Source organism: Macaca thibetana, chromosome 13 (assembly GCF_024542745.1).
Source record: "Macaca thibetana thibetana isolate TM-01 chromosome 13, ASM2454274v1, whole genome shotgun sequence".
In the NCBI taxonomy this organism is placed as follows: Eukaryota; Metazoa; Chordata; class Mammalia; order Primates; family Cercopithecidae; genus Macaca; species Macaca thibetana.
In genome coordinates, this window is record NC_065590.1 from 15,415,227 (window position 1) to 15,434,095 (window position 18,869).

The 18,869-nt window shown below is 39.4% G+C and overlaps 2 protein-coding genes across 6 annotated transcripts in view; both read right to left on the reverse strand.

Annotated features, from left to right (window-relative positions):
- Positions 1–18,869, reverse strand: part of IL37 (interleukin 37) — a 164,504-nt gene that overhangs the window by 54,064 nt on the left and 91,571 nt on the right. For 3 of the 5 annotated variants that reach the window (XM_050752964.1, XM_050752966.1, XM_050752967.1), the window contains 2 exons: positions 5,258–6,376; positions 3,147–3,283 (listed from right to left, as the gene is read on the reverse strand). The exons of 1 other annotated variant lie outside the window; for it this stretch is intronic. The gene's annotated coding sequence lies outside the window, so the exon portion shown is untranslated. The remainder of the gene's footprint in view (positions 1–3,146; positions 3,284–5,257; positions 6,377–18,869) is intronic. One more of the 5 variants, XM_050752965.1, reaches the window with a different exon arrangement.
- On the reverse strand, positions 12,906–16,801 carry LOC126934379 (baculoviral IAP repeat-containing protein 8-like). Its single transcript, XM_050755209.1, is given in 2 exon segments — positions 12,906–15,521; positions 16,604–16,801. Coding segments are annotated over 2 exon segments (1,026 nt in total). The 3' UTR covers positions 12,906–14,693.

Consider the following 18,869-nt stretch of genomic DNA (forward strand, 5'->3'; position numbering starts at 1 on the left):
ACAAAGCTGAAATTCAAGCCCAAGCCTGTTGGCACCAATGTCTGTACCCTTGATCGCTACCTCATTTACCACCAAATCCAGTGGCCTCAGCCCTGGCTGCACGCTGGGATCGCCTGGTGCCCAGACCACGTCTTAGACCAGTCATGCAGAATCTCTTGGATTGGGATCCTCCACAGCACATTTTAAGAGTCCCCAGGTGAGTCCGCTGTGGACCCAGACTTGAGAACCACTACCCTATACCATCTCCTTCTTCGTCTCTTCTTAGGCATCTCTTGCTCCCTCTGAACTCCAATACCACTTTGTTCAATCATCCAATCACTCATTCACTGAGTCAGTCAGGAGCTACTCACTGGTCCCCTGCCAGATCCCAGTCACGACATGGGGCTCTGGGGACCCATGCCTCCTACTCTCATGGAGCTTGCTCTGCAGCAGAGGAAGCAGTCAGTGAGATGTAGCAAATGTGAAATGTGCACAGATAGGAAAAGCAAAACTTTAAAACTTTTAGGACAAAATACACAAGAAATCTTTGCAGCTTTGGGACAGGAAGGAACAACATTCCTTACACATGACACCAAAGGAATAAACCATAAATAAAAACCTGATCAATTTGACCTCATTTAAACGTTAAGATTTTTCATTGAGAGACACCATTAAAAATTAAAAATACATGCCACAAACTGGGATACAATATTTACAACACTTATGTCTCACAAAGGATTAGTTTTCAGAATATGTAAAGAACTCCCGGCCAGGTGCAGCAGCTCACGCTGGAATCCCAGCACTTTGGGAGGTGAGCAGATCACATGAGGTCAGGAGTTCGAGACCAGCCTGGCCAACATGGCAAAACCCCATCTCTTCTAAAAATACAAAAATTAGCCAAGCATGGTGGCAGGTGCCTGTAATCCCAGCTACTCAGAAAGCTGAGGCAGGAGAATCACTTGAGCCCAGAAAACAGAAGTTGCAGTGAGCTGAGATCATGTCACTGTAAGCCTCAGTGACAGAGTAAGACTGTCAAAAAAACAAAAACGAAAACAAAAACTCATACAAATAAATAAGAAAAAAACCCAGCAGGAAAAAATATGTACATTTCATAAAAGAATAAATACTTTCTCTCAGTTTTCTAACCTCGATTTTTTCAGAGTAAATACAAATGTCTTCAGAGTAAATACAAATAGTAAATATAAGGAAACATGTTTTAAATGCTCAACCTCATTAAAAATTATAGAAGTGAAAATTAAGCCACAATAAGATACCATTTTATACCAAATAGAGTGTCAACACTTTACAAGTCTGACCTCACCAAGTGTTACCAGAAGTGTGCACTGATGTGGCAACTGAGATACTGATGGTGGGTGTGTAAATCCGTACTACAAACAATTGCAATAAAATGTAATCAATATACAATAGGTGGAGCAGGAGGTGACCTATAACCATATAGCAGGTGGGGCAGGAAAAAGCCTATGAAAGCTGACACCTAAGAGATAAGTTCCACTTCCCCAGCTGAAGGGAGGGAGGGTGTTCCAGGTAGAGGAAGGATAAGCATGACATATTCAAGGCCAGTGAAAGCAACATGCAACAGCCAAGTCAGGAGAACCTGAAATTGTGTCAAAGAGCTTGGATGCAAAGAGCCATGGGAGACTATTGGGGGTTTTAAGCAGGGACATAGCATTCATTCATGCATGCAGTAAAAGGTCACTGGCACCTGCCATGGGCCAGGGCTTGGGCTCTATCTACATGATTGCATCTGTTTTGGAAACATCACCCTGGCTGTGAGATGAAGAACACGTGGGAGGGTCACACAACTTGAAGCAGAGAGACTGTTGAGGAGCTAAGCTCTTTTTGTGTGGACTGTGACAATCACAGAGGCAGAGGATATAAATGCACAGAGACACAAGGCATGTGGGAGGCAGAAGGAATCAAATATGATGAGTGATCAGATGTGGGGTTAGAGTGGTGAGTGAGAAGACAGACTCAAGGTGACACGCCCAGGTATCTGGGTGGATGGTAAGACAGTCATGGACTAGGAATCGAGGAGGAGGGTGGAGAATGGACAATACATGCAGTTTGGAAGGGGCAGACAAAAGAAGATTGTACAGGAGACTGAGAGAGGAATAGACAAAGGAATCCCAGTGCAGTATTACAGAAACTGGGGTGGAAGGGGGTTGTAGTTCAAGAAGGAAAGAAAATTGTCAAATAGTATGAAATGCTGCAGAGAAAGTCATGGATTTTTTTTAAGCTGAGAATTATTCATTGACTATGGGAATAAGAATAACTTTTATGAAAGTTTTGGTTAAGTAGTAGGAAGAAGCTGATGAGTGGGAGGAGAAGGAAGTGAAGGCACTCTTTCAAGAGAAATAAAGCAGAAGGTGAGGAGAACACTAGTGAAGGAGGTACTGCCTTCACCATTTTGTTTTGCTGTAGATAAGCAAGACTTGAGTGGGTCTGGTGAGGAGAAACAAGTAGAGTACAAAGTTAAAGGAGAGACAGACAGAGATAGAGACAGGGACAGAGAGAGAGACAGAGACAGAGCACAAAAAAGCAAGGTCCCTGAGAACACGGGCTTTCTGTTTAAACCCCAGCCAGATGTATTGCAATTCAATTCCAGCACTAACCACCCAGAGTTAGTGTAGACTCTACAAGTTAAAGAGCATGGTCCCCAATAAGACTGCTCCTACTTCAGATGCCAGGCACACTTCAGGGGTCCCCAAGCCACTCACATTTTTTGAATGACTGCCATAAGCTCAAAAATTCCCACAGTTCTCTCAGATTCAATAACTGGGTATAACAACTCAGAACTCAGGAAAATGCTATCATTATTATTACAATTTTATTATATAGGATATAGATCAGAAGGACCAGGCCAAATGAGGAGGCACATAGAGAGAGGACTAGTAAAAAACACAGAGCTTCTGTGTCCTCCCTTCAAGGAATCAGGATGCACCACCTCCCAGCACATCAAGGGCTCGCCAACCAAGAAGTTCCTCTGAGCTTCAATGTCCAGAGATTTTGGGTGGGATTCATTACATGGGTATGATTAATTAAATCATTGGCCATGTACTTGAACTCAATCTCCAGGGTCCCTCTCCTCCCTAGAGGTCTGGAGGGTTGGCTAATATCATGTAGCTCAAAGCCCCAACTCTAATTACCTGCTTGGTCTTTTCAGGGACCAGACACCATGCTGAAGCTATCTGCAGGCCCTGCCGTGAGTTAGCTCATTAACATAAAAAAGGCACTTCTATTACTCAGAAAATGCCAACAGTTTTAGAAGCTCCATATCAGGAACCTGGAACATAGATCAGACAAATTATTTTCTTTTTTTTTTTTTTTTTTGAGACAGGGTCTTGCTGTGTTGCCCAGGCTGGAGTGCAGCAACAGATCACAGCTCAATGCAGCTTTCAACTTCCCAGGCTCATGTGACCCTTCCACCTCAACCTTCGAAGTATCTGGGACCACAGATAATGGAATTATCCTGATTTTTACACTTTTTTTTTTTTTTTTTTTGGTAGGGATGGGATCGCCCTGTGTTGCCAAGGTTGGTCTCAAACTTCTGGGTTCAAGCAATCATTCTACCTTGGCCTCTGTGATGGTTAATATTGAGTGTCAACTTGAGTGGATTGAAGGATACAAAGTATTGTTTTTGGGTGTGTCTGTGAGGGTGTCGCCAAAGGAGATTAATATTTGAGTCAGTGGACTGGGAAAGACCCACCCTCAATCCAGGTGAGCACAATCTAATCAGCTGCCAGTGAGGCCAGAATAAAAGGAGGCAGAAGAATATGGAAACACTAGACTGGCTTAGTCTTCCAGCCTACATCTTTCTCTCATGCTGGATGCTTCCTGCCCTCAAACATCAGACTCCAAGTTCTTCAGCTTTTGGACTCTTGGACCTTCAACCACAGATTGAAGACTGCACTGTTGGCTTCCCTACTTTTGAGGTTTTGGGACTCAGACTGGCTTCCTTGCTCCTCAGCTTGCAGACGGCCTATTGTGGGACTTTACCTTGTGATCATGTGAGTCAATATTTCTTAATAAACTCATATATATATGTGTGTGCATGTATATATATGTATAGATATGTATTAGTATATATATGTGTATATCTATGTGTGTATATATATGTATATATATTAGTCAGGATTCTCAAGAGGGATAGAACCAATAGGATATATATATATTGGATAGAACCAATAGGACATATGTATATACAACCAATATATCCTATTGGTTCTATCCCTCTTGAGAATCCTGACTACTACAGCCTCCCAAAATGCTGAGATTACAGGAGTGAGCCACAGCCACCATGCCCAGCCCCAAATTCATAATTATACAACAATGGGTCCAGAGATCAGGGCCTGGGTAGGATGCAGCAATAAGACAACAGATGGTGGATGGGGACACATGTTGGAAGTGTGGCAGGACATGGCCGAGGGAGCTCGTAGGATGGTGTCTATTTTCATGGCTGAGTGTGAGGAACAGTGTGCGGTCCAGATTTTAGGTCAGTGGTGAGTTTTTGAAATTGTTGCTGTAAACCCCAAAATTCTGACCCAGGTCTCAGTTAATTTAGAAAGTTTATTTTGCCAAGGTTGAGGACACCCACCCATGACAGAGCATCAGGAGGTCCTGACCATATGTACCCAATGTGGTCAGAGCACAGCTTGGTTTTATATATTTTAGGGAGACATGAGTCATCAATCAATATATGTCAGATGTAGACTGGTTCTGCCTAGAAAGGCAAGACAACTTGAAGCAGGGAGGGGGCTTCCAGGTCACAGGTAGGTGAGAGACAAAACAGTTGCATTCTTTTGAGTTTCTGATTAGCCTTTCCAAAGGAGGCAATCAGATGTGCATTTATCTCAGTGAGCAGAGGGATGACTTTGAATAGAAAGGCAGATTTGCCCTAAGAAGTTCCAAGCTTGACTTTCCCAGCTTAGTGATTTGGAGGCCCCAAGATTTTTTATTTTCCTTTCACATTTCCCCTCTTTTCTTTTTTAAAATATTTTAGAGAAAGCATTTTAGAAGAAAATAAGTCTCTGGTCATCTGATTGCTCAAGGCTAGGATGGTTTATTCCTAGACGGGTAGGTTCTGAGTTATTAGGAAAGTTCATTTTTAGCAGGTTGTGAAGTTTCATGTCCTATGAAGAGAAAATAGGGGAAGGAAGGGAGAACAACAACAACAAACAAAAGAACAATCTGTAAAATTGATATAGGCCACATTCCTCTGAAGTCTATGTATCAGTAGGCAGATATGAAAGTGGCTTACGTATGTAAATAGATTGCCATTATTTTCTTCTGAAGATTAAGTTGTCTAGCTTCAGTCTGCAGGGCTTTACAAAAGCACAGCTTAGTTTTCAGTGACTCCAAATTAGGAAAAGTGGAGGTGGAAAAGAAGAAAAAAAATTGAAAACATTATTTTGAAGACTTACAGCCAAGAAAAATTAGAATTCAGTCCAAACTGTAAAAAATAATAAAAATTGAAAAACATTAGGCAAGACTAGAATCTACCAACAAGTGTACTACAGTTTTTTGAAATACATTTTTTCTCTCCCCAGTTTCCCATTTTTACTAGACAAATCATGATAAGACTGATTTGCTGTATTATACTTGATCTGTTTATTTGTATACAGTGCAGCAAGAATAAACATTTTTCATGGACTTTTAATTTGGCTTTGATGTAACTTTTTCTATAGAAGGAATCTCAGGTAAGACTTTTGTAAATCTGAGCCCAGCCATGGATTTGTACTATCAAAATACCTATGAGTTGGGTGAATTCCTCTCCTCTTGAGGTTCCAGGATAAACTTTGGACTCCTGGGCCTGTCAGAGTGACATTCTTTAATTACCACAGATCAGGAACCCTGTACAGGGACTGGGTAGACAAGGTATGAAGCTAGTTTTCCCAAGGGGCTTTTATTGGCTCCGTAAGTCAAGTTTGATTCCTTAAAGTAAAGACAGCATTCCAGTCAAAGCCTTGGTAAAATAACCAGTTTGCCCAGCTGTGTTCTGTTACAAATGAAAACAGATTCTTATTGTACTTATGTAAATAATTATATTGCCATAAGTTAAGAATACCCACAAATTGTTTCCAAATTCTAGAGAAATCAGATAGAGAGAAACAAACATGCTCCAAATTGTGTTCACAGGAGTATACTTAATTGTTGAAAGCTGTCAATAGCTCAAAAGAAAAATTTCCTTGACTCTGAAAAACAAAAGATCATCAACATTTTAAGAAAAAAGGTCAAAAAGATTACTTCAGCATTCTGTTAGTTCCATCCATGAAGTTACTTCCTGTTCTGCTTGATATTCATGAATATTTCAGCACTCCATGAATCCTGAAAGTTTTTCCTCTATTCTGATGTCACAGTTTCCAAAGTTATCAGAAGCCTGCATTCAAGAGCACCCGTTAGAGTTTTATAGCTGATTATAAAACCACCTTTTCTAAAGAGGACCAAAGCAAAACAACAATTGTCCAAGGATGACAAAAAGTTTTAGGGCAACTATCGTCAAAGACACACTTGACGAGGAAATTTGTTACCTCCATGGCACACAATAATTTACCATAACAATTATAATTATTACTGATAATGTACACCAAGTCATATCAGAATTATAGGAGTTTCCCATAATGTTAGAACACATACCAATAACATATTTATACAAATACAGCCCAAACAAAACCAAATACTATTTCATATTTGACAATGGTTCCTGTAAAATCTTTATAGCAAATAAGCCACATTATGTTATTTTTTTTCTTTTTTGGACTTTAGGGAACCTCGTATCTTAAAGGATTCATTAGGTCAGAAAAACACATAATTTATAGTTTGATTTTGGAAAGTTTGTCAAATATCAAAGGTTTAAAACACTTGTTGAAAGATCATTGTAAAATAAGTCATTCATTTGATCAAAGTGATAACTAAAGAATTTTCAAAAAAAAAAAAAGTGAAAGCCTTCATTCTTTCAGAGAGACTTAATTTTCCAAATAATAAGCCCTTAAAAAAACAGCATGAAGCCAATTAAATTTGTTTTTCAAAACTATATTAACAATCTATGAAATTTTTATCTTGACCATAGCTATAACTTTCAGAAGCCTTTTATAACCTCTATAACCTTTATTAAGGAGTAGGTTAATGCTTCAAGAAAACCTTGTTAATCTGGCCGGGCACGGTGGCTCAAGCCTGTAATCCCAGCACTTTGGGAGGCCGAGACAGGCGGATCACGAGGTCAGGAGATCGAGACCAGCCTGGCTAACACGGTGAAACCCCGTCTCTACTAAAAATACAAAAAACTAGCCAGGCGAGGTGGCGGGCGCCTGTAGTCCCAGCTATTTGGGAGGCTGAGGCAGGAGAATGGCGTAAACCTGGGAGGCAGAGCTTGTAGTGAGCTGAGATCCGGCCACTGCACTCCAGCCTGGGTGACAGAGAGAGACTCTGTCTCAAAAAAAAAAAAAAAAAAAGGAAAACCTTGTTAATCTGATACAGGGGTCCATATGCTGATCTTGCATCAGTGTGCCTTTGACATTAATGATTATGATTAATTTATAGAGAAATCAAACTTATTTTATCTCTCAAAATTGGCCCTTACAATCTCACACACCCACCTCTTCCAATATAGTCCCTGGGCTTGAGTTGAATAGCTTTAATTTCTGGCTCTGTGTTTCAAGAATGCAGTTTATTTTGATTGGCATCTTCTACCAGTCCTGAAGATGAGCCTTTAATTGCTGTCAGTGTTTAAGATTTAGCAGGACTGGTCCTTTTAAGACCCAGGAGTCAAGCCTTATAACTCAATGTCACAAGAACTTTAAAAGCACATACATAAAGATACATGAATGTAATAATCATAATTTTTTTAAAAAAATTAGTGATTTCAGTGTTTTCTAAGCAAACCAAAACTTAATAATAATGGCATAGAAATTATTTCAATAAAACATAAAATCTGTTAAGCCAGTTACCAAAAGGCAAAAGAAAAGACCTTCTGCAATGCACAGAATACTATGTTGGAAGAAAATACTTCCTTTAGACCTTTAAGAAAACATTGTTAGCATCAGGACACAACAAACAGAATCTGAGGGGAAAAAAACGTATGTGAGCTGAAGGAAGTTGAAGGAGGGCATTACTATTTCCCACCCTTTTAGAGGGGAGAGAAAACCAAAAGCAGCAAGATGCAATAAAAACTGAGCTTTAGGTTAAAAAAACTTCTTAAGTCTCTTATAATTTACTAAGAGTGAATCTACCCCTTAAGAAAATTTCATCATTCTAACCAATTTTTTTTTTTTTTTTTTTTTTTTTTTTTTTTTTTTTTTTTTTTTTTTTTTTTGAGACGGAGTCTCGCTCTGTCGCCCAGCCCAGGCTGGAGTGCAGTGGCGCAATCTCGGCTCACTGCAAGCTCCGCCTCCAGGGTTCACGCCATTCTCCTGCCTCAGCCTCCCGAGTAGCTGGGACTACAGGCGCCCACAACCGCGCCCAGCTAATTTTTTGTATTTTTAGTAGAGACGGGGTTTCACCATGGTCTCGATCTCCTGACCTTGTGATCCGCCCGCCTCGGCCTCCCAAAGTGCTGGGATTACAGGCGTGAGCCACCGCGCCCGGCCTCTAACCAATTTTTTAGTGTATAAGTAGTTTTTTAACATCAAACTCAATCTCTAGAAAGACCATTATAATTTCCCTTTAATTATAGACAACTTGATCATGTAAAAGTTTTTTAAAATAAATCCTCTTATTGTGACTTACACAGACTATTTGTAACATGCGTGGACTTTCTGGTTTGTCCTGAACATCTCTTTCTTTCTTTCTTTTCTTTTTCTTTTTTTTCTTTTTCTTTTTTTTTTAATTATACTTTACATTCTGGGATACATGTGAAGATTGTGCAGGGTTATTACACAGGTGTACATGTGCCATGGTGGTTTGCTGCACCCATTAACCTGTCATCTATATTAGGTATTTTTCCTAATGCTATCCCTCCCCTTGCCCTTCACCCCTTGACAGGCCCTGGTGTGTGACATTTCCCTCCCCAAGTCCATGTGTTCTCATTGTTCAACTCCCACTTACGAGTGAGAACATGTGGTGTTTGGTTTTCTGTTCCTGTGTTAGTTTGCTGAGAATGATGGCTTCCAGCTTCATCCATGTCCCTGCAAAGGACATGAACTCATTCTTCTTTATGGCTGCATAGTATTCCATGGTGTATATGTGCCATATTTTCTTTACCCAGTCTATCATTGGTAGGCATTTGGGTTGGTTCCAAGTCTTTCCTATTGTGAATAGTGCTGCAATAAACATATGTGTGCATGTGTCTTTATAGTAGAATGATTTATAATCCTTTGGGTATATACCCAGTAATGGGATTGCTGGGGCAAATGGTATTTCTGGTTCCAAATCCTTGAGGAATTGCCACACTCTCTTCAACAATGGTTGAACTAATTTACACTCCCACCAACAGTGTAAAAGCATTCCTATTTCTCCACATCCTCTCCAGCGTCTGTTGTTTCCTGACTGTTTAATGATTGCCATTCTAACTGGCATGAGATGGTATCTCATTGTGGTTTGATTTGCATTTCTCTAATGACCAGGGATGATGAGCATTTTTTCATATGTTTGTTGGCCACATAAATGTCTTCTTTTGAGAAGTGTCTGTTCATATCTTTTGCCCACTTTTTGATGGGGTTGTTTGTTTTTTTCTTGTAAATTTGTTTAAATTCCTTGTAGATTCTGGATATTAGCCCTTTATCAGATGGATAGATTGCAAAAATTTTCTCCTATTCTGTAGGTTGCCTGTTCACTCTGATGATAGTTTCTTTTGCTGTGCAGAAGCTCTTTAGTTTAATTAGATCCCATTTGTCAACTGGCTTTTGTTGCAGTTGCTTTTGGTGTTTTAATCATGAAGTCTTTGCTCATGCCTATGTCCTCAATGGTATTACCTAGGATTTCTTCTAGGGTTTTTATGGTTTTAGGTCTTATGTTTAAATCCTTTTTTTTTTTTTTTTTTGAGACGGAGTCTTTGTTTGTTGCCCAGGCTGGAGTGCAGTGGCATGATCTCCGCTCACTGCAAGCTCCATCTCCCAAGTTCATGCCATTCTCCTGCCTCAGCCTCCCGAGTAGCTGGGACTACAGGTGCCCACCACCACACATGGCTAATTTTTTATATTTTTTAGTAGAGACGGTGTTTCACCATGTTAGCCAGGATGGTCTTGATCTCCTGACCTCGTGATCCACCCGCCTCGGCCTCCCAAAGTGCTGGGATTACAGGCATGAGCCACTGCGCCTGGCCATGTTTAAATCTTTAATCCATCTTGAGTTAATTCTTGTATAAGTTGTAAGGAAGGAGTCCAGTTTCAGTTTTCTGCATATGGCTAGCCAGTTTTACCAACATCATTTATTAAATAGGGAATTATTTCCCCATTGCTTATTTTTGTTAGGTTTGTCAAAGATCAGATGGTTGTAGATGTGTGGTGTAATATCTGAGGCCTCTGTTCTGTTCCTTTGGTCTATATATCTGTTTTGGTACCAGTAGCATGCTGTTTTGTTTACTGCAGCTTTGTAGTATAGTTTGAAGTCAGGTAGCATGATGCCTCCAGCTTTGTTCTTTTTGCTTAGGATTGTCTTGGCTATATGGGCTCTTTTTTGGTTCCATATGAAATTTAAAGTAGTTTTTTCTAATTCTGTGAAGAAAGTCAATGGTAGCTTGATGGGGATAGCATTGAATCTATAAATTACTTTGGGCAGTATGGCCATTTTCACAATATTGATTCTTCCTATCCATGAGCATGGAATGTTTTTCCATTTGTTTGTTTCCTCTCTTATTTCTTTGAGCAGTGGTTTGCAGTTCTCCTTGAAGAGGTCTTTCACATCTGTTGTAAGTTGCATTCCTAGGTATTTTATTCTCTTTGTAGCAATTGTGAATGGGAGTTCACTCGTGATTTGGCTCTCTGTTTGTCTATTATTGGTGTATAGGAATGCCTCTAATTTTTGCACATTGATTTTGTATCCTGAGACTTTGCTGAAGTTGCTTATCAGCTTAAGGAGTTTTGGCGCTGAGATGATGGGGTTTTCTAAATACACAATCATGCATCTGCAGAGACAATTTGACTTCCTCTCTTCCTATTTGAATACCCTTTATTTCTTTCTCTTGCCTGATGGCCCTGGCCAGAACTTCCAATACTATGTTGAATAGGAGTGGTGAGAGAGGACATCCTTGTCTTGTGCCAGTTCTCAAGGGGAGTGCTTTCAGCTTTTGCTCATTCAGTATGATATTGGCTGTGGGTTTTTCATAAATAGCTTTGAACATCCCTTTCTTATCCAGTCACTTTATTCTAGGACAAAATTTATCATACAAGATTCTTTCTTTCCTAAAATTATTTCTCTTTAAGCTTTCTTACCAAAAAATACCACTTTATTTCTATAATTTTCTTTATATTTCCCTTATTTTCTCATTCCTTTTACCTTGTTTTATACATAACTTTTCAATATATTTTGAATTAGATAAAAATTATTCACCTTTTTAAAAGGACACTTTTTTTTTTTTTTTTTTTTTAGAAAGAATGGTTTCATACAATATGTTTTTCTTGGAAAATACCCGAACAATGAAATACTTATTATTTAATTTAACTTTATATTCTCAATTATGACGAGTTTGTCCACAAATATTTATCCCATTACATTTACCTAATTATTTTATTTTAACTGTTTACCTAGATTATTTATGAAAACTGTGATAGCCATCATTTAAAGTTATGAAACTGCCATAACTGAGACAGCAAAAAAGATCTGAGCTAGCTGACTCTATCTTGCTTCTAGCCTCCAAACTGTCCTTGTTCATTCCTGGGCGTAGGCTGAACTAACTTTGGGGGGAACTTAGTTATAGTTTAGCTTTGAAACAAAGATTATAACAGTCCTTTTCCAAAACAAACCTCCTTCCTGCCTTTGGACTAGACTGCGTAAAGCCATAAGGTTAGAAGTTATGGTAATTTTACTAAATAATGCAAGATGTAGCTATTTTCATTAAACCAATATTAATTTCTTATTTATTAAAGATTAAACAAGCAAAGATCATTCTGTTTTGGGCTGGGTTTATAGTTTTGTAACCCCTATGCCAAATTTTGACATCTTATGGTATTTGACAGGGATAGGTATAAAATTGCTTGATTAATAAATCCAAACAAAAATGTATGCTGGCAATTATTTTTTTTCAGGGCAGTCATTACTTAATTTTTAAAACTCTTATTTAAATTTGCAATATTTTAAATCAACATCACTTAAAGTAGTAATCAACAGAGGTTAGGAGAACATAACAATACTCTTTCTCTTAGAAAATAACAGCAAAAATATAATTTTTTACAGTTTTTCTCCCAAAGTTTTCTCTGCAGTAACATGCCTTACTCACCTTTACAATAGGTTTGTTGTGAGAATCATGTAATGTAAACACTGGGCATTCTATGAAACATTTTTAAACTTCTAGTTTACACCCTACTGACTCTTATTCAAGTGTTTTTAAAAATATACTTTAAAAACTGGCCAGGCGCAGTGGCTCACACCTGTAATCCCAGCACTTTGGGAGGCCAAGGCAGGTAGATCACAAGGTCAGGAGTTTGAGACCAGCCTAGCCAACATAGTGAAACCCCATCTCTACTAAAAATACAAAAATTAGTTGGGCGTGGTGGCGTGTGCCTGTAGTCCCAGTTACTCAGGAGGCTGAGGCAGGAGAATCACTTGAGCCCAGGAGGCAGAGGTTGTGGTGAGCTGAGTTTGTGCCACTGCACTCCAGCCTGGACAACAGAGCGAGACTCTTTCTTTCTCTCTCTCTCTCTCTCTGTCTCTCTCTCTCTCTCTCTCTCTACATATATATATATAATGTATTTATTTATTTATTTAAAAAACTGTTCTTCTTTTCTTTCCAATACTTTTATAATTTCCAAGAGATTTTAAGGATCTTGAGAGAACATTTATTACGGAAATATCTACTACTATTACTAGTCAAGAAAGCAAACTTAGGTAAAGGAAAGACTTAATAGTTTGCCTTATATACATCTTAATCACCCTAATGGTAAAAACTCACATGAAACTTTAAGATACAAGGTGATATGAGAATCTCAACATGGAAGCTATCACTATAACTACAAGCAGTGTACAAACATGCTTCTACTTTTACCTACATAAGCTGACAGATGTTTAAACTACTGGGTTAACAAAGATCTTTTAGTAAAGTGACTTAGGCAAGCTTAAAACTAGCAAGGATTAAGGATGAACCCTTACTAATTAATTGGAAGATCTGTGACATACTGTATATTTCATTTTACAAAATCAAGAAGACAAGACAAGAAACAAGACAAGACGACATGGTCTACCTGTCAAAAAACCACCACTCAGAAATATTTTTCATCCACAACGCAGGAAAAACATAAAATCTTTTAAATTTCACATTGGCACCAAAAAGGTCAACTGCTCAGCCTTCTTGGATTAGAAAAACTAAAGCTGAGTGTTCAGTAGTTTTGCAGGCATTTGAACTTGTCTAAGCTTTTAAATCAGTAAAATGCTTTCTAATAATTCTGATTATACTTCTAAAGAATTCAAACGGGGCCGGGTGCAGTGGCTCACGCCTGAAATCCCAGCACTTTGGGAGGTCAGGAATTACAGACTAATCTGGTCAACATGGTGAAACCCCATCTCTACTGAAAATACAAAAATTAGCCAGGCGTGGTGACAGGTGCCTGTAGTCCCAGCTACACAGGAGGCATGGGAGGCTGAGGCAGGAGAATCACTTGAACCTGGAAGGCAGAGGTTGCAGTGAGCCGAGTTCATAAAACTACCCTCCAGCCTAGGTGACAAGAGTGAAACTCCATTTAAAAAGAAAAAAAAAAAATTCAAACAAAACAAAATGAAAAAAATACAAAGTGAAAGGCCCCCTACAAAAGCCCCTCTGGGGCCCATTCCCCCACCCCCTCAAATGAAACCACATTTAACAATTTGGTGCATATCTTTCCAAACCTTTTGTTCTACACATATAAAAAACATACATGCTTTGATTTGGCTCAGACTGTACATAGTATTTTCCTGCTTGCATTTTACACTTAATATATCTTTGACATCTTTGCATGTCAGTGCATGTTGGCTCAATGATATTCTATCATTAAATGCCCTTCCAAAAATGGCAAAATCACTTTAAAAATCATTCACACAAGTACATATTTACAATTTTAAAAGAAAACGGGCAGAATCCCAAAACGCAACACCAACAAACCTCTAAAAATAATCTCTATCTTTCCACTAGCATGGAACAATTTATTCCGTTTTCACACAAAACGAATTATGTGATTGGAAAGATTAACTCTAATCTCCACATTTATATACAGAATGTTCTATTCATTAAGCCTATCTGAAAAGAATAAAAAATTCAGATGATTAATTCACTTACACTTAGAAATTAAGTCAATGTACTGTGAATACACATTGTGATCAGTTATAATATGATGCTTCTTAGTCTAGGGTTTCAATTAAATAACAGTAAAAACAATTCAGCAAATAAGACAGCTAATAACTGAAAAATCCAGAAATTCAGAGATTATATTGCCAACAAAAACACTGCCATTTACATTTTTTTTCCTACTTGGTAGCAAATGCTAATGGAATTCAATCCTGATTACTTAAAGTCAGTTCACATCACACATTTAATCAGGGTAATAAGACCATAACATGCCTACTATAGCATTAGATTAAGACATAAAATTTTTTTGCTTGAACGTAATGACGGCGTACCACATGGGACATTTGTCAACCGCTTCAGCACATTGTTTACGAGTGACTGGATGTCCACAAGGAATAAAAATGACAGGAATATTTCTATCCATACAGATTTTGCAAAGCTTCTCCTCTTGCAGGCGCCTTAGCTGCTCTTCAGTACTAATCTCTTTCTGCAATGAAGTCTGACTTGATTCATCTTGTGTACTATCTTTCTGAGCCTTCACTGGATCTGCAACCAGAAACTCAAGTGATTTATAGTTGCTCCCAGATGTCTGAATTTTTTCCTCCATTATTTTCTTAATGTCCTTGAAACTGAACCCCATTCATATAGCTTCTCGTACCATAGGATTATGGAAGATGGTATCAATTTTTCTAGTTAGTGATGGTGTTTTTTCAACAGTTCTTACCAGACACTCCTCAAGTGAATAGGATAAATGAATATTGTTTATATATTCTCATGTCTTCTGTTCTAGCAGATATTTACACCCTGGATGCCATTTAGCATGTTGTTCCCAAGGGTCTTCGCTGGGCTTCCAATCAGTTACCCGCCCTCCACAGTGAAAGCACTTTACTTTATCACCTTCACCTAAAGCATAAAATCCAGCTCTTGCAAGCTGCTCCTTGTTCACTGAATATATCCACATCCCAAAAGTAATGATCCATACTTCATAATCTGCCACGTATGGATGGATGGATGGATGGATGGATTTCTTGGAGGATTTGTTGAATTCGGGAAATTCCACGCCAGGACAGCTGGCCCAAACTACCCGCGACAATCTGCTTGCTACAAAGGGAGGGTCCTAGAGAGGGTGCGGCCCGAGCCCCAATCTGGAAATGCCAACCTGGCTCTGCAGCCGGGCCCCAGCCACTGGGGTCTCGCATCCCTCCATTAGCGCCATGCCAGCTTGGGGTGCTGCCAAGGTCCTGCCAAGGTCCTGCCAAGGTCCTGCCACTTCCCCAAGCCAGAAGCGGGCAGCAAGAAATAACGAAGCCCTTGTACCACTTCCCACCCCACCAACCCTCACCCCATCCCACCTCCACCTCGGCTGTAACCCAGAACCTGCTGGCAATTCTTAAGGCATTTCTAATAATTTTAAAGCTAGCTTATTTATTAAAGATTTTACTTAAGTTACATAAACTTGAAAAAGTATTTGACTTGTCTTTTCCTTTTTCCTGATAAAGTATTTGATTCAAGTGCTTTTATTGTCTTAAGCCAATTAATTAGAGCTCCTCTGTATATTTTCAGTAGTGAAAAATTGTGTACACAACACATAAATACATAGACATATTACGCATGCCAATAGAAGTACATCTTATAGATTCATAAAGACTTTTTTTTTTTCCTACCTTAGAGTTTTAAGTTCTTGATAACTTGGTTCACTACTTTGGCAGTTGTCAGCTAAATAGCCCTAAATCTGCATATTAAAGTAAGGGAGGATCCCACCCCTCATATTGCCTTATGCTCAATTTCTGCCTCCAAAGAAAGAAGTAAAACCTAAAAGGCAGAAATGAAATCCACAGGCAGACAGCCCGGTGCCGCACCCTGGGCCTGGTAGTTAAAGATCGACCCCTGACGTAACTGGTTCTGTTATCTATAGATTACAGACATTGTATAGGAATGCACTGTGAAAATCCCTATCTTGCTTTGTTCTGATCTAATTACCAGGGCATGCAGCCCCCAGTCATGTACCCTCTGCTTGCTCAATCACGACCCTTTCATGTGCACCCCCTTAGAGTTGTGAGCCCTTAAAAGGGACAGGAATTGCTCACTCTGAGAGCTCGGCTCTTGAGACTGAAGTCTTGCTGATGCCCCCGGCCGAATAAACCCCTTCCTTCTGTAACTCGGTGTCTGAGGAGTTTTGTCTGCCGCTTGTCCTGCTACATTTCTTGATTCCCCGACCCGGAAGCGAGGCAATTGGCGGAAGGTGAGGCAGCTCCTTAGGTGGCTTAAACCTGCCCTGAGGAACATCCCTGCAGGGGACTCCGACCAGCCCAAGCAACGCGGATCCTGAGAGCTCTCCCAGGTAGGCATTTGTCCCAGTGGGACGCCTCGCCAGAGCAGTGTGAGGCAGACCCCCATGGAGGATCAATGCAGTGGCTGAACACGGGGAAGGAAAGGGCACTTGGAGTCTGGACTTCTAAAACTTGGTAAGACTAGTCTTTGAAACTTGCCCACTCCATTTGAGTGGAAGAGTGGCCTGATCGCCCATGGTGTGCCTTTATCGGCACTTTGGTTTTGGTTTTGACTTGGTTTGAATTGCTTGACAGGATTGGTCTTGGGAACTTGCCTACTTCATTTGAGTGGAAACGTGGCCTGATCACCCACAGTGTGCCTGCACCGGCACTTTGGTTTTTGTTTTTGACTTGACTTGGATTGCTTGATACTTTGGTTTTGGTTTTGGATACTTGGATTTCTGGATACCCTGATTTTGGTTTTGATTTTGGTTTGGTGTAAACTACAAAAGTGTGTGTGTGCCCTTTTTACCCATTCTTTGCTTTGTGGTGTGTGTGTGGTGTAAAGCGTGGTGTTTTGTCTAGAGGAAACATGGGTGAGGCACAAAGTAAGCCCACCGCACTAGGAACTATGTTGAAAATTTCGTTGAACTATGTTGAAAATTTTCAAAAACAAAAGGATTTAAGGGAGACTATGGAGTACTATGACACCAGGAAAACTTAAAACTTTGTGTGAGATAGACTGGCCAGCATTAGAGGTAGGTTGGCCATTAGAAGGGAGCGTGGACAGGTCCCTTGTTTCAAAGGTATGGCACAAGGTAACCTGTAAGCCAGGGAACCCAGACCAGCTTGTTTTAGATCCCCTGCCCACAACATATGGTGGTTGACAGAACAGCAGCATAAGCAGCTGGCAGAGGCAAGGAAAGAGCAGCAGAGAGAGAGAAAGGAAAGAGACAGAGAGGAAAAGCGGCAAAGAGAGAGAGAGAGGAAGAGACGGAGAGGAAGAAACAGACAAAAAGGGAGTCGAGAGAGAGAGAGAGGAAGAGACAGAGGCAAAAGGAAAGTCAAAGAGAGAGAGACAAAGTCAAAGAGAGAAAGAAAGAGATATACAAGTAGTTAAGAAAAAATAAAAGGTGTACCCTGTTCCTTTAAAAGCCATCATACCAATTCTAATTTGGACACAAAACAAGGTCTTATTAATAGCAAAAGATAATTAAAATCCCAAACTTACAAGGTGTTCAACAAAAGTAAAGTTTGCTAAAAGTTAACAGTGTAACGTGTATTGTAGTAACTTCTAATCTTGTGGCCTTAGACAGTAGTCCACAGACATTAAAAAAAAAAAAAATGGTTCGCTTTGGAAAAGAATGGTTATCATCTTCGAAAAAAAAGAAAAAAAGGCGGGGGCGGAATTTATATAAAAAGAGTGTTATCTCAAGCCTGTAATCCCAGCACTTTGGGAGGCCGAGACGGGCAGATCATGAGGTCAGGAGATTGAGACCATCCGGGCTAACACAGTGAAACCCCGTCTCTACTAAAAATACAAAAAATTAGCCAGGCGTGGTGGCAGGCGCCTGTAGTCCCAGCTACTCGGGAGGCTGAGGCAGGAGAATGGCGTAAATCCAGGAGGCGGAGCTTGCAGTGAGCTGAGATCCGGCCACTGTACTCCAGCCTGGGTGACAGAGCGAGACTCCGTCTCAAAAAAAAAAAAAAGAGTGTTATATGGTAAATTCTTGTCCTGAAATAAATTAGCTGGTTGTTTAAATAAAGAAATGTTTGTAATAAGTCAGAAAGTTAAGGCATGTAAAAAAAATTGCCTGTAAAAGTCGTGAAAAAAAAAAGGTTATAAAAAGTGTGTTAAAAAAAGAATTTATGCAAAAAATGCTGTATAATTTAAAAGTAACTAGGCCTCCTGAGTGTAAAACTATTGAAAAGGAAAAAAAAACAGTTTATTTGCAAGGTGTACGAGAAAAGCAAAATATACCTTTGGTAAAAGGATTATAAGCAGGCATAAGAATGTACATTTCTACCTACATTAAAAAGTTAAAAATTATTGTTTTGAAGGTTTAAGCAAGTTTTAAAACATTAATTGTAAAGAACATTCTGTGTATAAACATATTAGCTAAAGTTAAAGAAGTATCATCCAGTTTTTCTGTGAACTGGAGATTAAAGTAAAAGCATAACAGGTTTTTCTTAAA